Source organism: Pyrgilauda ruficollis, unplaced genomic scaffold (assembly GCF_017590135.1).
Source record: "Pyrgilauda ruficollis isolate IOZ18807 unplaced genomic scaffold, ASM1759013v1 scaffold128, whole genome shotgun sequence".
NCBI classification, from domain to species: domain Eukaryota; kingdom Metazoa; phylum Chordata; class Aves; order Passeriformes; family Passeridae; genus Pyrgilauda; species Pyrgilauda ruficollis.
The window spans coordinates 1167042-1185915 of NW_024511210.1; the positions used below are offsets into that span (position 1 = coordinate 1167042).

General features: G+C 35.8%; 1 protein-coding gene across 1 annotated transcript in view; it reads right to left on the reverse strand.

Annotated features, from left to right (window-relative positions):
• Window positions 1-1289: 1289 nt before the first annotated feature.
• The window catches only part of ALDH1A1 (aldehyde dehydrogenase 1 family member A1), a 30345-nt gene continuing 12760 nt past the window's right edge, over window positions 1290-18874 (reverse strand). Inside the window, exons 4-13 of the mRNA XM_041458437.1 lie at window positions 17260-17389; window positions 16103-16164; window positions 13977-14105; window positions 11115-11228; window positions 9368-9470; window positions 8620-8804; window positions 6969-7133; window positions 5008-5165; window positions 3411-3485; window positions 1290-1362 (exon numbers count right to left, since the gene is read on the reverse strand). Of these exons, the coding sequence (XP_041314371.1) occupies window positions 1290-1362; window positions 3411-3485; window positions 5008-5165; window positions 6969-7133; window positions 8620-8804; window positions 9368-9470; window positions 11115-11228; window positions 13977-14105; window positions 16103-16164; window positions 17260-17389 (1194 nt within the window). The remainder of the gene's footprint in view (window positions 1363-3410; window positions 3486-5007; window positions 5166-6968; window positions 7134-8619; window positions 8805-9367; window positions 9471-11114; window positions 11229-13976; window positions 14106-16102; window positions 16165-17259; window positions 17390-18874) is intronic.

The following is an 18874-nucleotide window of genomic DNA, read 5'->3' on the forward strand; positions in this document are numbered from 1 at the left end:
ACTATCTTATTAAAAAGAAAAATAATTAAAAAGTGACCAGTGTATCCAAATGAACGAAACCCTTTTTCCTTTTAATACTGTGCAAATTCTCCATACCTGCTGCTTAAAAACTTTTGTTGTGCCATGTTCTTATTAATGGGCAGGGTTTGTACCATGTACAAGGTTGTTTGTAAGGCTGAACCTGTGTAAGAAAGAGTTGACTTGTGGCTCTGGATTCAGTCCTGAGAAAATGTGAGCCTGTCAGTAGCCGGCTGTGTGCTGGCTGCCTGTAGGGCACCATCCCAGGGCTTATCTGGCAGCTGCTGGTGCTGGGACATAGGTGTTCAGAGAGGGTCCTTATGAGAATAAGCAGCTATAAGGAACAGATGAGGAAGCAGGATGATTAAAGACAATGGATTAGAGGAGGAAAGAAGAGGGAAAAGAACAGGCTAGTTACATGACAGTATGTGAGTACAGGAAAAATGTATCAGGTATAAATCACAAAGGAGATTGCCTTCCCTCGCCTCCTCTTCTTTCTCTTCACTGTTTCTTGCCCATATGTCTGTTAGATTTGTTATGCACTTACCACTGCAAAGCCAAGGGCTGGCTCTTTGCAAATTGCTTACTGTTCTGTGTGTTCATGTTTTCCCAGTTATAATACTGGCAAAATATATACATATAGCAGACGTAGTTTATTTCTGATGACCTGAACACGCCACTGGTGCCTCTGATACATTTTGCCCAATGGTAAACCGGTATAATAGAAAAGACTAATGAAGGGAGAAGTACCAGGTTTTGTAGGTGAATTTTAATATTTTTCAACATACAGATTACATTCATGTAGCATGATGAACAATTTTAATAGTCTGAGAAATTTATCTAGAGAAAACATAGAAACACCTTCTAACTACTCTTTAGTGTTTTTGTTGAGGCCACAAAGCAAATGCAAGGAGAACTTGACATCTAACACTGACATGAGCACATAAATTCAAACTGTACTTGCAGAATATACTGGAAAAGGAAAATTTTCATAACACTACAGTGAACTGCCACTGCAAACAGGAGTAGATATTTCTTGATTTGAGTTTTAAAATGAGTTAGCTGTGAGCCAGACATTAAGGATTTCTTTTCACAATTAATCACATTAAGTTTTTTCTACGCTATTCCCTATATTGTTAATGTAAGAGGGTACCTCTTATACAGTCAGAAAGCAGAAAAGTTAATGCATCACTTGGACAACAAAACAATTGAGAATTCAGATAGCTTTCCAATTAACACTGAAGATGTTAATTTCTGCACCTCAAAGAGCATTACGAGTTCTTTTGAGGAATTTTGATGGTGACAGTCTTAACTTCTGTGTATTCATGAAGTCCATATTCTCCCCTAGATAAAAGAGAATGAAGAGTAGCATTTATGCTAATGTTTTTTATATTAATTATTTTCTGATGGGATTTTCAGTGGTAGTGTGCAATTGGCCGGATATATTACAAGTACACTAGACATATTTGGAAGACAGCTGTGCAGCTAGACTGCTGCTGGAAACCTTTTGAAAAGCTACATCAACAGTCTCCTGAGAAAAATTGCAGAGAGAGTAGTTTTACTTCTGTGAGTGGTGTTTGTAAAGCTCTTCTTCTGATATCAAGAGTTTTCACCAGAGTCAAAAAATAGGAACTTCATCTCAAGTAAATGGGGGACAAAATTATCCCACGGTAAAAACTGAGACAGTGAAAAAGAGTTGCAATCTTTGACATGTTATGAGCATGTTTCACCTGTATGTTTTCAGTGATGAGATGAAGCTTGTTTGTATTCCTAACTATTTGATATTTGATGTAGTCAAACTGTTTAGACATAACTGATTGCTCTGTTGAACAAGGGTTTGCTACAGTGTAATGTTACACAGATTTCACTGCTGTCTTATTAGATAGATATATAAAAAAGACAGAAATCAGTGCTCAGGATGCTTGCACTGGGTGAAAGTGTTTACTGATTCCCTTCATTTTTGAGGAGGAATTTTTTTAGTATATGACATTTAGTAGCTTAATTCTTAATGGCATTGTCACTCCAAGAATTATATGGATAATTTTATTTTGGGATCAAGGAAGTCAGTGACTTAACAGAACCACATCCTAATTTTTTCCATGTAGGTTTTGCACACATATTTCCACTTCTCCTAAAAATGGTTGTCACATATTTACAAATTTTCTCATGACAGACATCCATCTGGTGATGATTTTTTCCTTGTCCTATAGTGGGAATATTTTTATTGGTCTGATAATTGTGACTTTGAACCCGAAAACTTTGTTAGCATGAAAGATTCATTCCTTCAAAATGTACTGTTATAGAGAAAATTTTTTGATAGTCTGTTATTTCCAGCAAATAAATCCAAAAAATATTTCTGAAAAAGACTGTAATTCAGAATTGATTATCTCCCAATTATTGGCACCCTCACCCAACAAAGGCAAAGCTGTGTTTGATAAAAATGGTCTAAATTATTAAAGGGTTTCAATTTCCAGTTTTCTAAAGCTCTCAACGTTGGCTTGACTGTTTCCTTTGAAGTCAGTGGGAGCTTTGCCATCAGAAGCAGATTGTGCCCAGTGATGAGCAAGTATGAAAACACTAGCCTCTGTCTCTGAAGAAACTACATAAAGAGAAACTCTAAAGTGCCTAACCTATACATATTTTTTTAATCACTTCCATTGTTCATTAGAAGTGTTATGTATTTATCTTAATAAAAAAAGAAGCCTTACATGTACTAATTTTTTCTCATTGCTTTAAAAATAGTTTGTTCTTGTACACATGACATTTTTAACAAAGAATACAAGTAAGACTGGATATGATTCAAGTTGAAACTAAGAAGTTTGAAAAAATTGATTAGTTTATAATATATGTATGCTACTCTGCTTCTATTCTGGGAAAAAAAAAACAAAGGTCCAAAGACTACAGAGGGTTATTTTCATCAAAACTTTTGGCCTAGCTGGCACATACTGTAAAAACATTAGTTTCACAAACTTTTAACTGAAAAATCTTGTTTAAATCAAGGATTTTGGAAAGTCTTGTGTTTTCAAAACCTAGCATTTAAAGGGGATTTCACAACCCACAGGTTAATCTTCATGAAAATGGTAGTTTCTCTATATATGCAAAAACTGTAAACCATAAGCACAATGGTCAGTTTTGCTTACCATATACTGCAACCACAATATACTGCAAGTTAGTACTATTGAAAAAGTGTGCCTCTAAGAAATTTTCTTATTTATTTTGTGGAGGAATTGCTGGTTAACATTGCCTCTGGCAACATGATGCCTCTAAGCACTCTAGAGACTTATTTGCCAAAATCTCAAACTGGTCATCCTAGTTATGCATATTTTAAGTCAGGGTATGGAATTTAATTTTGAATTTCCTGTGAATCTACACCTTTAAAAGTATTCACTTACATTTCTCGTCCATTTCCTGACATCTTAAAACCTCCAAAGGGACATTGAGCAGACAATGCGCTATAGCAATTAACCCTGGAAGAACAGGAAAATTAGTTTCAACAGTGCAAAACAATTTTTTTCACTTCTGAAAAATCAGAGGTTTTCTGTCACCTCTCAAAAGCCTATGGTCATAGTCACAAACAACATCTAAGTATATATTTGCAAAAATATATGTAGTTTGAAGTTCAGAATAAATGAAGCATCAAAAACAACTACAGTTATTATCAGAGTACTAAAACTCAGCAAGGATCTTCACTCTAAGAGACAGTCATATCTTTCTCTGATCACTGCAATAACATTTCTAATTTGTACATAAGCTCTCTCACAAAAGGTTATCCACAGATAAGTGTTCTGCAGAAGAGTTTATGTACCCTTCCAATAGATAAATGCAGGATGACTTCACTGTATATTTAGGGAGTTTTCTTTGGTTCTATTCAGTTAAACCTTCTTCTGTACTGTGATTAAGAACAAAGACACAATAATGAGTAAGAAAGCAATATCACAGGCAAATTTTTAGGTATGAGGAATTCTGGCAGAATGTGCATCCCATTTCCTAGCTGAGAAGCTCTTTTTTGTCTTACAACCTTGTCAAATCAAATATTCTCTATTTTCATATATTTTATTCTATCCTCCTTGCCAGTATACTGGTTTCAACAAAAGAGATTCTGTTCATAGCTAAGGATTCCTAGACCACCAATCATGTAAGAGCAAATCCCAAATATTCCACTTCTGTTCTATATTTTCTCCCATATAAAGAATACCAACTCTGAAGGCAAGCTTGTTAACTTATTTTTGGAAAGCATATGTTCTTAGATCACAGGACTTGGGCAGGAATTTGTGCTGGTTGTGAGTGCTTACAGATAAAATGTAAATTGGACACAGGTTTTGCATTCAAGTAAAATTGGTTGTTCTCCTTCTGATGCATTGAAATAACTGTAAGGAAATTCAGGTCTTTGTCAGTGATTGTCATTAGACCCTGCTATGCCTCCAAGCTCTCACTCTTTCATTTCATAGCTTTTTCTTTTCCAGTTCCATATAGGTTGCCTATTCTTTTCTACTGCTGGAAATTGGCCTTGTAGTTGTTCTCCCAGCTTGTATATAATTTCTTTGTTCAATCACATTTCATAAATCTTTCCCATTACGAATGGGAAAGGCTCTGCCCAGGCTAATGGCCACTGAACTTCAGATAATTAACTTCTTTACACAATACCAAAACTTATCTCATTATCTATTGGGCTATCCCCAGATCCTGAAGTAAAGGGCACTCTCACAGCATTTTGTTTTGTTTCCTTTTCTTTTTAGCAAGTAAATTTCCTTTTTTTTGACTAAGTTTATTGGAAAATGATATGATGACTAACAAGAAGTAATTATTTAGAAAACACATGAAATGGGGAAACGTGGGAAAGATAAACAGAAGAGACAATGATCTACCTCTATAAAGAAGACAAGGAATTCATATAAAAAAAGACCACCCAAAATACGGTGAATGTGTCTTACAATTAGTGCCATTGACGCCCACAGATCTAAAGTAAGAAGTAAAGAAAACTTTACTTACCATACTGTTCCAGCCTGAAGGGCAGCTGCAAATGTCAATGCTTTGTCAATGTCTTTGGTAAAAACTGCTGCTGCTAAGCCATAGGTGGTATTATTTGCCCTCTTTATAACTTCATCTATGGTTTTAAACTTCATGATTTGTTGAACAGGTCCAAATATCTGTATCAAACACATGTAAACATATGAAGTGAACTGGAAGAACTTATTATTTGAAGTAATTGATATATTTTAAGTTTACTTCTGTCAGATGGCCTTATTCCTGAATTCATTCAGTCAAGAGTGAATAAAGTTCTAAAAGATACCATAAATTTGCACAAAGACTTTTGCAATATGAAGGAAGTCAAGATTACCTATTTTAAATAAATCATAAAACAATAAATGAACAATGAAAACAAATAAACAATGATCAAAAGGCACCCATCATAAAGGTAGTTAACATGGTGTCACAATGTCCTATGTATCTATTCTGGTTACCAACAAACTCGTGTTTTCTCTTTTTTTAAAGTCAAGAAAGACATTCAATTTTTCATTCACCTAAATTTACTATTAGAATTTTATCCCTGTAGGTAGCTGCTCAACTGAGAATGTACTCCAAGTGAAACAAGTAATTTTGCTTTCCATGTGGGTGACAGGTAAGAAAATAGTCCTTCAGTTCAGCTTTCCTGCTACCGTTGTTCAGAGTTCTCAGCCAGAGGTGCCCATCCCTACCACAGAACACCAAGACTACGTAAGCTGAGGGAGGCATTACAACATCTAACTAATTCTATTTCCATAGACTGTGAGCTTTCTATTTGACTGAGTTTTTAGTGTTGTTTCTAGCTAGTGTTCTAAGGATTGATTTCTGTAGATCAGAAAACCGCTGGACATTCCTCCAGTGTTCAAGTTGTGAGCTTTAAAACTCAGATGTTCTTTAAACATTAATATTAATTACACTGCCTTGGCTACTCGTAGCTTCTTTGTTCATTACAATTAATATAATGCGAGGAGCAGTTCTCATACTGCTGACCAAAGGGTAACTAACAGAACTGCGAAAAAATTGTAACTGTGCTGTTTCCTACTTGACTCATAGTATGGTGGAAAGAATCCAAATTCTGTCTCAAAGAGGTCTATCACGTTTTACAGCCCTCTTCCTGTCACAATTGATTCTAAATGCTGTGGTCATTTTAACTCAGGCTGTTGGCTCTTGCTGGATGTAGTAAGTATGTTTAGGAGACTGCATTAGCTTTCTAATATGAAGTAGTATAATGGACACCAATTGCAGCCCAATTGCAGCAGGTATTAAATAAGATAAATGTAAAAAAAAACACAGCGAAGAGGTCATGACTTGACTTTGAGTCTTTATGTAGAGAACTAGCTCAGATGGCAGCTCAGCACTCCCAAATGTTTTTGGTTCCTTCCAGACAGTCACTGGTGCCCTAGCATTGTCATCTTAGTTGGAACAGCAGCAGATTCTCCAATGAAGGATAGACACATCTGCAAACTGATCGAAATTAAGTAATCCCACAGGGGCAAAATGAAATGCTACAAACAAAATGCCTCTGGAGCATAATCCAACTAGTTTCTCACATTGCAAAGCAGCTGCCTAGTGCATACAAGCACCAAGTGGCTCCTCAGGCAGTGTAAAACATTCACAAGTTGTGCCTCCAAGGTTTACGGGTCACTGTGACTTTGATATGTGAGAAATTGACAGTATGGAGCAATGAAAAGAATCCAAACCTCAGCATTTATCTACTGCAAGAGCCTTTGCTGGCAGGGCAGCCTCATACTCCTCTCCCTTCTTGAGCAATCTGGTGAAATGGGCACCAGAAAACAATGAAAGAACTTTAAACACCACCAGGATGGAAAAACAGGTTTAATGAGAGAATATTCATGTAGTCACTTGACCTTCTAAATGAATGTTTTGTACAGATATTTAAACAGACGACTTCTAGTGAGAGAAGAGACTGCTGAAAATTAATTTACCTCTTCTTTGGCGATGCGCATGTCATCTGTAACATTAGAAAAAACTGTGGGCTGGATGAAGTAACCCTTGTCTCCCCACGGACCTCCTCCACATTCCAGTTTGGCTCCTTCTTTCTTCCCACTCTCAATTAGCTCCAGGATTTTTTTATACTGCTCCTTATCAATCTAAATGAAAAGATATTTCAGGAATGAAAGCAACACACACTGATAACAGCTGGTCTTCTAGCTTATTAACCTAAACCTGCATCCCTATGAGCTGGAGAAAAATATGGCTTTTTCTCTGTGGTAATACACCACAGTGAATAGATCTGATGCAGGCTGTAATTTTTTTGTTCCTAGAAAGAATTACTCTAGAAATCATAACAAGGAATCTGATTACAAAGAGAGATATTTAACATAACTACCAAAAAGGAAATGCAGCTACATCCATTATTACAATTTTCCATTAAATGGGATCATACCAGTTCTAAAAGGAGTAAATTTTCTAATCTATAAAATAGTTAAGTTTCAGCTAAAAGTTGCTAAGGATAAAAATAAGTCAAAAAAGGCAAATTTTGAGACTGGAGGAGAAAAGACTCTTTATGCTCATTCAAATATTTTCATTATTGCTTTTCTCACATGTTTAACTCGTTTAAATTTTTAGTAAGAGTGTATTTACATCTCTCATTTAAATTGTTAGCATGAAATTCAAACTCAGGAAAGCCCCAATAATGTGAGAAATCATTTCTGTTAATTTTATATTAGCTGTACACCAGACAAATGGAGTTTACTTTTTTGAATCTTCCTGCCCTTTGACTTTTAAATTTATTCTGCTGAATTTATTTTCTTGTACCAAAATATATTCCAGGATATCAAAATAAGATTTTTTAATTTCCCTAATATTTTGTGGCTTGGAGTGCATTTTTTCCAATTTACTATGCGTCTTTTATTACTCAAAATGACTGTGATAACCAATAAAGAATATGTTACTCTATCAAATGCATGGGAGTGGTTTTGTCTCCTACTTTGTCTCTACTACAGCACTTTTTTCCATGCTTTTATTCCTGCAGTATAAGCTGATGTAGGAATAAAACTAGATGAGAACTACTGTAACAGTGTTGAGTTCACAGCATTGTGATAGCAATACTTTTTGATGCTGCATTTTAACATTCATTTAATGGGAAAGCTGTTGGTATGATCTTTTAACAAAAGGATCAAAAAACCCAAGCTCTTGCATTTTAATTGTGTAATATTCTAAAACTGAGAACAACATAATAAAAGTCTAGTGCCTTGAAAACGGGGAAAAGACATTGAAACTCTTATTTCTTCAAGCTAGTCACTTATAGTGGCACTATCTGAATGAAAAATTAGCAAGCTCTAACATGACATGCATGATTGTACTTGCAGTTTTACAGATCTGGTATTGGAGCTTTCTCAAAGCATTTCAATTTTTTATAATTGTTCCTCTTCAATAATAAAAAGAGAAAGAGACCTTAGGCCTGTGATACTGGCACAAGCAACAATCACTCTGATTTCTTCTTCTTCTTTGTACTCCAGACTAACCTCTACAAAACTGTACTTAGCCTTGAAACTGCTGCAACGGTAGGTTTAGAAAGACATTGATTTGTGATGCCATGACAGAATTAGGCTGAAACCATGTAATATTACTCACTTGAGGGCCTTGCTGTACACCAGGTTTCAAAGGATCCCCAAGAGTATACTTCTTTGCTCTTTCAATGCTCCGGCGAACAAACTCATCATAAATAGGCTCTTCCACAAAAATCCTAGATCCTGCTATACAACATTGTCCCTGGTGATAGAACAGACCAATATGGGCAAATTCCACAGCAGCATCCACTGCAAAGAAATACAAAGTTCATCAGATCATGAACCTGAATTTTCACATCATAAATTCTTTACTACCATTTGTCACCCATCTAATTTCCCATTCTAACACCTTTTATTTTTATGGCCCTTTAAAACACAGATATACAACCCATTTACTTATGTCCAACCTACCCTTCTCAAGAACATCATGGTACACCTAGCTGAACACACACTCAGATATTCTGTGGGAAATGTAGATTTAACATTATTTGCCCTGTCAGGAGTATCAAGAAAAGTATTCAGATAGAAAGTTAATAAACCTGTTTAAGATCCTTCTATCTTTTTTTCATTCCTCATTCATGTTTCATTAGGATGATCATTAATTACATTAAGAATGAACAGGCTTTCAGAGCTCCAAATCTATTCAGGAGCAATTGATTTTGGTGGCAATCTAACTTAAAATTATGGCATGACCAGAAAACATTAAAAATTGCTTCTTTTTTGTAAAGGTTAAAATAATTTGTTGACAAAGAAAGGAAAAAGTGTGTTGGATTTGTAATAGTAGTAGTTCATATAATAAAATTGCTACTAACAATCTGCATCTGCAAATATAATGTTAGGACTTTTTCCTCCAAGTTCCAGGGTAACTCTCTTCAGATTGCTCTTCCCTGCGGCTTCTTTTATCAGTTTGCCAACCTAAAAGGTAGGAAGAGGACAGCTTCATGTCAAAAAGTTTGTAATGACTTCTATAATACCTTTCTGATTTCCTCAAAGTGAAAAATCAGTTAAGAGATTTCTACTATCCCAGTAATAAAATGAATAATAAGTTAAAATAAAACAACTGAGAAGAGTCAGGGTACAGGGGGCTTGTACCCTGTGAACTGGAAATGTTTTCTAGAAGAGTTTCCCCCTGTAATATTAACTGCCAAAGATACATGGTGCTTTTTTGGTTACTACCACTCTGCTTGCACTTATCCCTAATCTAAAGCAGGCACAGGTTGCTTCTTCACCTGTTACTCCCATTAAGTTAAAATTGCTTTGTTTTATGCATGAGAAGGCTCTTTAATGCACAAAGTTTGTAAGACAATCTACACTGGCTGCATGGACACTCTCTTGTTTCAATTTCTCTCTTGGATGAATAAAGAGGAGAAAATGAACACTGCAAGCTTACCTTGAGCAGCTAAGAACCCTTACACTGCTTTTTTCTACTGATGACATGATTGAAGGAACTCCTTATTATGAACTGCCCTGGAAAAGTTGTGAAGGAAAAATCTGCGAAGGAAAAATCTGCTTGTAGCTCTTGTGGCTTTGGTCTCTTAACTGCCTGTGTGTAGCAACCATCAGGAAAATTTTCTCCCTCTGTCAGCCTTCCTGCCATCATTTCTCATTGACAAGTTGCACTGCTAGAAGAGAACAGTCACCAAACTCTAGAATACACCCTCTGGTCCATCTGCCTTTGGAGGATCACTGGGCGCTGGGAACTATAGTTGTTGTTGTCTATTGGGAACATCTGTGGGATATTTCTCAGATGTCAGGGGTTTGGGTTGTTTTCATTTCCCATTACTGTAGAGCTGAAGGTTTCTGAGAGTAAACATAGCTCTTGCACTCAGTGTGTACTGATCCCTGACATGAAGCAATGATATTTATCTTTGGAGTCTATATCCAAGAAGTTAAGAGACCAGATGGCAGCTTTTCCCTTTAGCATGCATTTAGACAGACAATATAATGAACTGTATCAAAGAAATAGCTAATCCTTAATCCTATATATAGCCTGCAATGAGAAATATTCAATTATAGCACTTACAGTTCTTCAGAGTGAAGGTTAGGGAAAATTAACAGTGACCTTCCTTTTAAACAGATACATATTCAAACCCTTTTTTAAGACCACCCAGATGGTATTAAGTATCACTGAGATACCAAAAATCTGTCACCTCACCTAAATGTGTGTAGACTGAAGAATGAGGTTTCCTATGTACCTTTCTGTCATCCTGCTGTTATTAAACTCAAAGATAACTGAACTTCTTAAAAAAAAGAATGTCATGAATGAAAAAGTTTTGGTTTAAAGGAGTAAGACTTAAAATACCCTTGGTATACTGGGATCTACTGCATCTCATGGACTGCCTTTGTTTAAAGGGCTTTCCAGCAATACAAACATAGTTTAAATATGTTTAAAGTTAATAATAACCAACAAACCATTAAACAAACTTTGTTTAAAAAACCAACAGCCTTAAGAAAGAAGAGAGTTAAAATAATTATACAGAATAAGTTAGACATTAAATCATTGCTGGGAATCAGAGGGGCACATTTCCTGCTTATATTTTCTTGTACTCATTATAGTACCTCTGTAGAGCCGGTGAAAGCTACTTTATCTATATCCATGTGGTGAGAAATTGCTGCTCCAGCGGTGGGTCCAAAGCCTGGCACAATATTCACTACTCCAGGTGGAAATCCTGCCTGAATTGGAAGAAAGAATCCTGTAAATTTGGGGAAGGATAATAACTATAAGAACATGTGTTGCATGGTCTTCCCTTTTCAGTTGTCCAGCCACACTTTCTTAGCCATATATTTACTCTCAGCCCTAGAGCCCCACAAGGTTTCATTCTCACCTGATTTACACCCTCTTTCTGTTACCTGTATTTTAGGTTATTGAACTCTTTTTTTTTTTTCCCCAAAGCATATATTACTTTCATTCTTTGTCAGTGTCATTTCTGAAGAAATATCTTTTAAAATTTTCTCACTCAGATGTATAGAGAAATATTGCTTACTTTCATATCTGCTTCCTTAAAGCTGTTTGAATCAACATACGTGCCCGCTGACTTCTGCACATTGACATCCATGCTAGATGGAATTTAATTAATGATCTGCTAGTGAAATTCTGTTAAGAAAAATGATGGAACTCTGGATGTAGGTTGAAAGTACAGTGGGCAACATGAGAGTTTACAGCAAAAAAGGGGAAGATTAGCTACCAAGCATGAACAAGCAGGCTGAGATAGGCATAGCTTAAATATCTTGCACATTTTTTATTCAAATAAGCTTTCCCTGTGGTTCAAAACAAATGCATTGTTTCCCATAAATCCTTTATTAGATATGTTTCATTCACAGCAAAATAAGTTATTTTCTTCCAGCATCTTGTATTCTTGTATGCAAAGATATGCAAAGAGTAGATGGAATTTTGTTGGTTTATGAAGCAGCTGCACAATCTCAATGACACTTGAGGAACACAGAATTAAAATATCAAATAGATTCATATCCTGCATTATCACTTCAATAAGTCTCTTTATAGCACAAAAAGGACATTGGAATTACATGCTAAAGCTCCATGTTTTTTATGGAAAACGGTGAATTTCAGGTGGTGAGTTGGAGCTCCTGAAACTTATGTCCTGTGTTTTGGATACCAGGTTGTTACTTTTGTTCAAGGAACTTTTATTCCTTACAGTTTCATGCTCAGATACAGTCTGTCAATGCTTGTTATGCTCATTTAGTTTTCCAGATAAATATTTATCCTGAAATTGGTGAGACAATGAGATTCTTTCCATTTGCTTATCATTGTCTTTCTTCCTTAATTTGTGCAGAGAAATCTCCCTTTGAGCATTTAATTTCCATGTTAGTTTTAGGAAGTCTTCTCCATATCTTAGTAAGGGAGCCTTGTGAGTACCATTAAGCAAGATAGTGAAGGTTACCAGAAGTGACTATATATATATATATTTTTTTTAAGAGGGCATTTGGGAACTAGAAAGTTAAATTAGACCTTCAGATGTTTTCACAAGTCTAAAGCTGCTATTGAAGTGATCACTGGCAGGGATTTGTCCCCCAGTGTAATTTTTATGTTCTGGATATTTGTCACATTCCCACTTCTGAGTTTTCCTTTCAAGAAATCAGAATATCACAATAGATCTCTCATTAGATCATAACAGAATTATTTTCCCTGTAAAGTTACTTTTTTCAGAGAAATACACTTTCAGATACTTGTTAAAAATTAATAGAGAAGGTTTCTCTCATATTTTTAAAACTATTCCTCCTCCCCATTATTATCTAATAGCATTTACTATGTGATGCAAGAATAGCCGAACATGGCTCCAGTCTGATAATAATTTAGTTTCTGTGTAATATTAACAAACCAGTCAGTGTGCTGCGCTGAATCACTGTTTTAAAGCAGAATTATAAAATGTGCCAAGTAATTTCCACTAAAACTCTGCAAGGTTACTGAACTGGTGATTATTGACATCTGTGTCAACCTTTGAACATCTTAGATTGTATTTGTTTATTTTATTGGGAAGAAAAAAAACTGTTTTACTGTTCTCTTTGGGTGTTTGCTGGACTGGGCACAATAGTTAGCTTTGGAGACACTAGCTTTCTGAAGAAACTGGCACACCCCCTTTTCAGGAGCACAAAGTGTCTTCTCACAGTTTCTGTGTGAAGACAATTCACAGGTTTGGCAGCAGTTACCAGCTTGATTTTACAGCTCCCTGTTAATAATAAACTTAGGTGGATGAAAACTTTGTTCCAATAAAAAAAAAAAAAAAAAAAGGAGCTGTACAAACAGGTTCTTTTATGTGATAACTGTGCTAATAAAGTCATTGCCACCTGTTGCCCTGATTTTTAAGTTTTTCTAAGCCTTCTGATGTTTACATTCTTGTAACGAACTTTCTCACACACTTTATGCAAATAACTTATTGTTTTGCATTCCTTTATGGAAGAAGAGAAATTTGATGGACTGTTGGTTTGTCCAGTGTCATTGGAGAGGCGGAACTTACACCCTCCAATCCACTGTTACTTTTAGAAATCTGTAAATATTAAAGTAAAAAAATAAAAAGTCTTTTTTTTACCTTAGAGCAACAGTGAATCCGCATCATGTTGTTTCATGTCCTATAGTGACAGCCACCCACCTCCAAACACTCTGCACTTGACTCCTTGTTTGCTTTTGACTCTGAGAGGTACTGTGCTTTTGTAACACAAAAATATTTACTAAAGAATGGAGTTTACTAAATTGATGTTGTGGGATTTTTTTGTGTGTGTGTACTAGGCTGAAAGATATGCCCGTTTTTGCCCTAGTTTGGTTTCACTGGTTTACAGCAAGGTAAGTTCCACAGTGCAAGACTAGGCATGCAATGAGCCTGTCTTATGTTACCTTTGTGGCATTTCAGCTGCAGTATACTCTTACACTTCTGAGAGGGGCAAATAACCCTGTTGTTGGTGACTTACCTCTTTAATTAAGGATCCCATGTAAAGGGCACTGAGTGGAGTTTGTTCTGCTGGTTTGACAACCACGGTGTTTCCACAACAAAGGGCAGGGGCAATCTTCCAGATGAACATAACCAATGGGAAGTTCCACTGAAAGACAGATGAGAAAGTGTATCCTATTTCTAATACATCACCAAAATACCTTAGCTTTTTCTATTATAATACTGCAAATTTTCAGTTGGGTGGTTGAACTTTTTGTTGAACTCCTTTCAGAAAGAAGATGTTTTGAAAAAAACAATTGGCAAGCCATGTAGTACAAACTGGGGATTTTTGTGTATGGGTAAGTCCAAGGGATGCAAGGTTTTAGTTACAAGCTCAAGAGACAATGAGCATACTCCTTAACAAAGTATTACAGGCAGTTTTTGGATTAGTGGTGCAATTAGGACTTTTGCTATCTTGAATGGTCACATCCATCATCAATTCAGCTTTTGAAGGGAGGGAAGGTAATAACAAATAATGCTGCCCCTGCCCTCTCCCCTGGAGGTTTCAATGGCAGCTGTCTGTTGTGAGCAGCTCAGGCTGACTGAAGAGCAGCTGAATGCTTTGGATGCCATGTTCTGCAGTGTGAGGGATGACATGACCAGGGGAAAACAGCTTTGCCCCTTTGAGAATATTTACTATAGTATGGGTGGCATTGAGGCCATGAGCCTCAGCTCAACAGATACCTTTTTGAAATGGGGAAAAAAAGCAGTTAAGAGTTACTTATTATGTCAGAAAGGCTAGGATGAATATACATGCAACACTTCTTATTTTTCTCTCCTTGTCTCCTTTCAGACTCACCCCAGCCCCAGAAATAATGGGAGCATAAATAATATAAAGTGAGGGATTACAGGGTTTTCTGCATATTCATTGTTAAAGTGGAACTGCATAAGTGAAAGGAAGTGGAAATGGTGAGCTGTCAAAAGCGGTTTGCAACATACACATAGTCCTCATAGTTTTGGTTTATAGAGAAAATTCCAGTTTGTTGCTTCATATTTCAATTGAGGGAAAATGAAGATATACTCAAAAATATTAAACATTTTATAAGGGAAGTCATTGTTTGTACTAACTGCTGCTTGTACTTCCAGGAGATAATTATATTTCAAATGGCCACATCTAGTGTTTCTAGCTCTTTATCATAGCTTGACTGAGTGTTTGACTTGAAATGTCTTGTATCTGACCTACAAGAGGATCTAAACCAGCAGTTTCCCAAGCTCTCCTAAAGGTTGGATACAAACATATTCAAGCAATGAATCAATGTTGTGGTCTAAAGATACAGCAAATTTTCAAAATCAGCTTAAAGATACTGGGAACATAAGCAGGATCCACATGTCTGAGCAGACCTTATAGACAAGATGACTTTTTCAGAATCTTGAGTTGTCAAGCAGATCAGGTGAGGCTGCTCATAACTACCGTGTGCAAGGTGGTGGGTGCATTAGGAGAGCCTAGTGCATACAACTGTTTTCACAGACACCCACCAAAACTACACAGACTTCACAAATAAATTTAGAACTTGAGCTGCTCAAGTGTTTTGAATGATCAGACTGAGATAGGCCTTTTGAAACTTCAGTTGAAAAGAGCAAGTTCAAAACTGGGAATTCAGATGTGCCAAACAGGAGCTTTATTGGACACATTCTTTGTGTTGTAACTCGTACCACCATCATGGTGACTGAGTCTTAGCCATAAACAAAGATCCAGCTGTCTGAATGCTGTACAGGGCATAACAGATATTCTAGGTCTTAAAGAGCTTATTGTTTATAGGCTTAAACATAATAGTCTGTAAATGTTACACTCTCCTGCTTTTTGTTTGTTTCTAATTCTTTCACTTTCAAAAAAACACAATTCAATTTTTCAAAATATTTCATAAGTCAAACTTTTGAGATTTATTTTCTCTCCATATACAGGGAGGAGAGGGACAAGGTTGGACCAAAGTTACTCATTGCACACTGATGAATCAGAATTACAGAAGTCAGGATAGTCTCTATTTTCAGGACCTGAAAATTTCTGGTTAGTAATGTGTCACAAATGCACTTGCATAGGCAAAATTTCAAATGCATTTCCATTTGTAACAAGGAACATTTGTGTTTACATAAATGGTTCCAACTTACAGGAATAATTTGGCCACACACCCCAATAGGCTCATGTCTAGTAAATGTAAAAAAGTTTCCATCTATGGGAAAAAGAAATAAATTAGGCATTCAGACAAAGCATTTATGAGAAACAGTTAAATCACAAAGATGACAAAGTAGGGTACCAAACTTAGCTGGACACAATTTTACTTATAAATGATATTTTCAAAATCTTAACTATGCAAAAGTCATAAAGTACATCTGGATTCAATGTCTACTTCATAGCTCCAAGGTTTGATTTTTCCAGTCTGACTGTCTTTTTGCAGTGACAACCCTGCTTCTCAATGTGGTATGCACAGCACACCAATAAGCATTCCTCATTTCTTTTTTATCACCTTTTTTTTTTTTTTCTTTCAAAGTCTTCTCTTTTAAATCCTAGGTACATATCAGACATTTTTTAATATTAGATCTTAGCTTAAATCAAATCCATTAAATATAAAACTCTCTTTGATTCACATAAATATGTGTTCCATTAAACCTAGTATAGAGGTCTACAGGAGGCAAAAAAGTTGGAAGCATTTATCATTCTAGTGTTCCTTAATTCCTTCTTTATTACCTTTTCCTTAATTCCTTCTTTATTACCATTCTTTTCTTTGTCTTGCTGAGAGTAGGTAGCTAGAGAGACAATGTTTTCATAGAGCTGCTTAATGGGAAAGAGGATGGAATGTTATTTTAGCAAATGTTGTTTCCTCATTCCTATCTGCTAGTACTTTTCCTAATACATTATCCAATCACTGAAGTAAATATTATTTCTTTGTGTTAATCTTTGCTTAAATATGTAGACACCCAGGTCTCACTATTGTAGCCTTGTATAAACTATACATTGCTATGCAAAAGTAGTGTATTGCATTTCTTAGATGCACACACAGGTTAAATTTTTTGGTCCATAAACAATACTTGTTAGTAGTATATAGAACAAGAAATAAATATGAAGATGTACACTAAATGTTTAAGCTGAGAACTATGACAACTCTTTAATAACCTATCTTAAAAAATGATAAAAATTTTCGATAAACTTTCTAAAATATTTTCCATTGGAGATATTTTCTGTATTGCACAACTTTTAGACAAAAGTCAGTTATTTACAGCTTGCGTTGACCTCAGTTCTGTAGCTTTGTTATCTTAGAACTACTCACCCATTGGAACAGTACGCCCATGGATTTTATCAGCCCAGCCTGCACAGTAGCGTAAAGTTTTGATACAGGCACCCAAATCCATTAGATAGGCTGTGGAAAAGAGCTTCCCACCATCAATGGTTTCCATTGTCTGCAGACAACAGCAATTAAACAGTTAATATCGAATACTGATAATGGTTCTTTTGCTTGTGTTTTGTAATTTAGCTTTTGGAAGTTCACTTTGAGGATTTCAGCTTTGGAACAAACACTTAGATTAACTCCCCTTTGAAGAACACATTTTGAAAAACTGAATGTAGCACTTTCAAAGTGAGAAATTTTCATGGTGGTTTATTTGTATTTAGCTATGCAGATAGCATGATCACAATGCATTTGTAGTGGTAAGATTTACTCAAAAGCATCTCTCCCATATGAATCAGTTACACAGTTCTACTTTATGTTAAATATTATGCAAGCACAGATCAAGAGATTAGGAAGGAGACAGTGCAAATAACTGATGCAAATAAAATATGAGCAAGACTCAAGTCTTGTAAAAAATACCCTAAATACACCTGGAGTGTTTGATGTGCAAAGGAAAGATCTGAGCCATCTAGAATTCTTAAGAGAGAAAAATTCATTGTGAAAAATAAATACTTACACAGAAGAGAGTCTCTAAATAGGGTTCTTTCCAGCTAAATCTAAGGAATGTGGTTTGGATTAATTTCCATGCCCCTTTACTATTGGGACATAAAGATCATGAACAGTTCTTAAATAGTGTCAACATATTTTTGACACTTTAAGAATATTTTCCTCAAGGTTTCCAAAACAGAGAGATTGAAGACTTTCCATTCTAGGAACAAACGTATTCAGCAGGAAGACCCTAAACTATAGTTTTAAGATCTAAACTATAATTTCAAGATGTAATCAGATTGGCATTCTTTAGCACTTCCAGATGGATCAACAGACTGGTCCTCCAAGAGCACTTTTTCATCAACAACTCCCCTGTGAAGTCCACATTTTTAGTTAACCGGACATGTTTCAGATACCATACTTGGGATGAGAGCAGAACAAACAGAGAAGACAGCAATCCTTGATGGCTCTTAGCAACAAGGAACTGATTAAATGAGATATGCCCTTGCCATTCCAGGCAATATATGTGGCACTGTTTTCATTCTGTTTGGATATGGGAGAAAATTCTTCCCTGGCCTTAAACTTATGAAATCTGTACATCTCTTCAGCATCACAAGAGACTGGCTTCTAAGTAACGCAGTTCTCAGTAGCTCTTCCAGTACCTTGCTTTGACTTACTCTTTCAGTTGTCTATCTATAGGTCTGCTGAGCTTCTGAAGCATCTTATCAACAGATAAAGCACTGAAATGGAATAATTTTCATCCTGGTCAAATGCATGAACACAGAAAAATGACTTTGCAATGAGATTTGGACATCTATTTTGATCTATAGTCTGTGGTAATATGTGTTGCTCTATAGTACTAGTTTTGCAGGTAGGATAAACTGAGTGGAGAAAATCTTGCTTCATCAAAATCTGGAAAGCACGTTACTCATACATACCTTTTCTAAAAAGGGAAATAATTAATAAGGTGATTAGGTTGTAGGAAATATAACTAAAGTCAATAAAATAG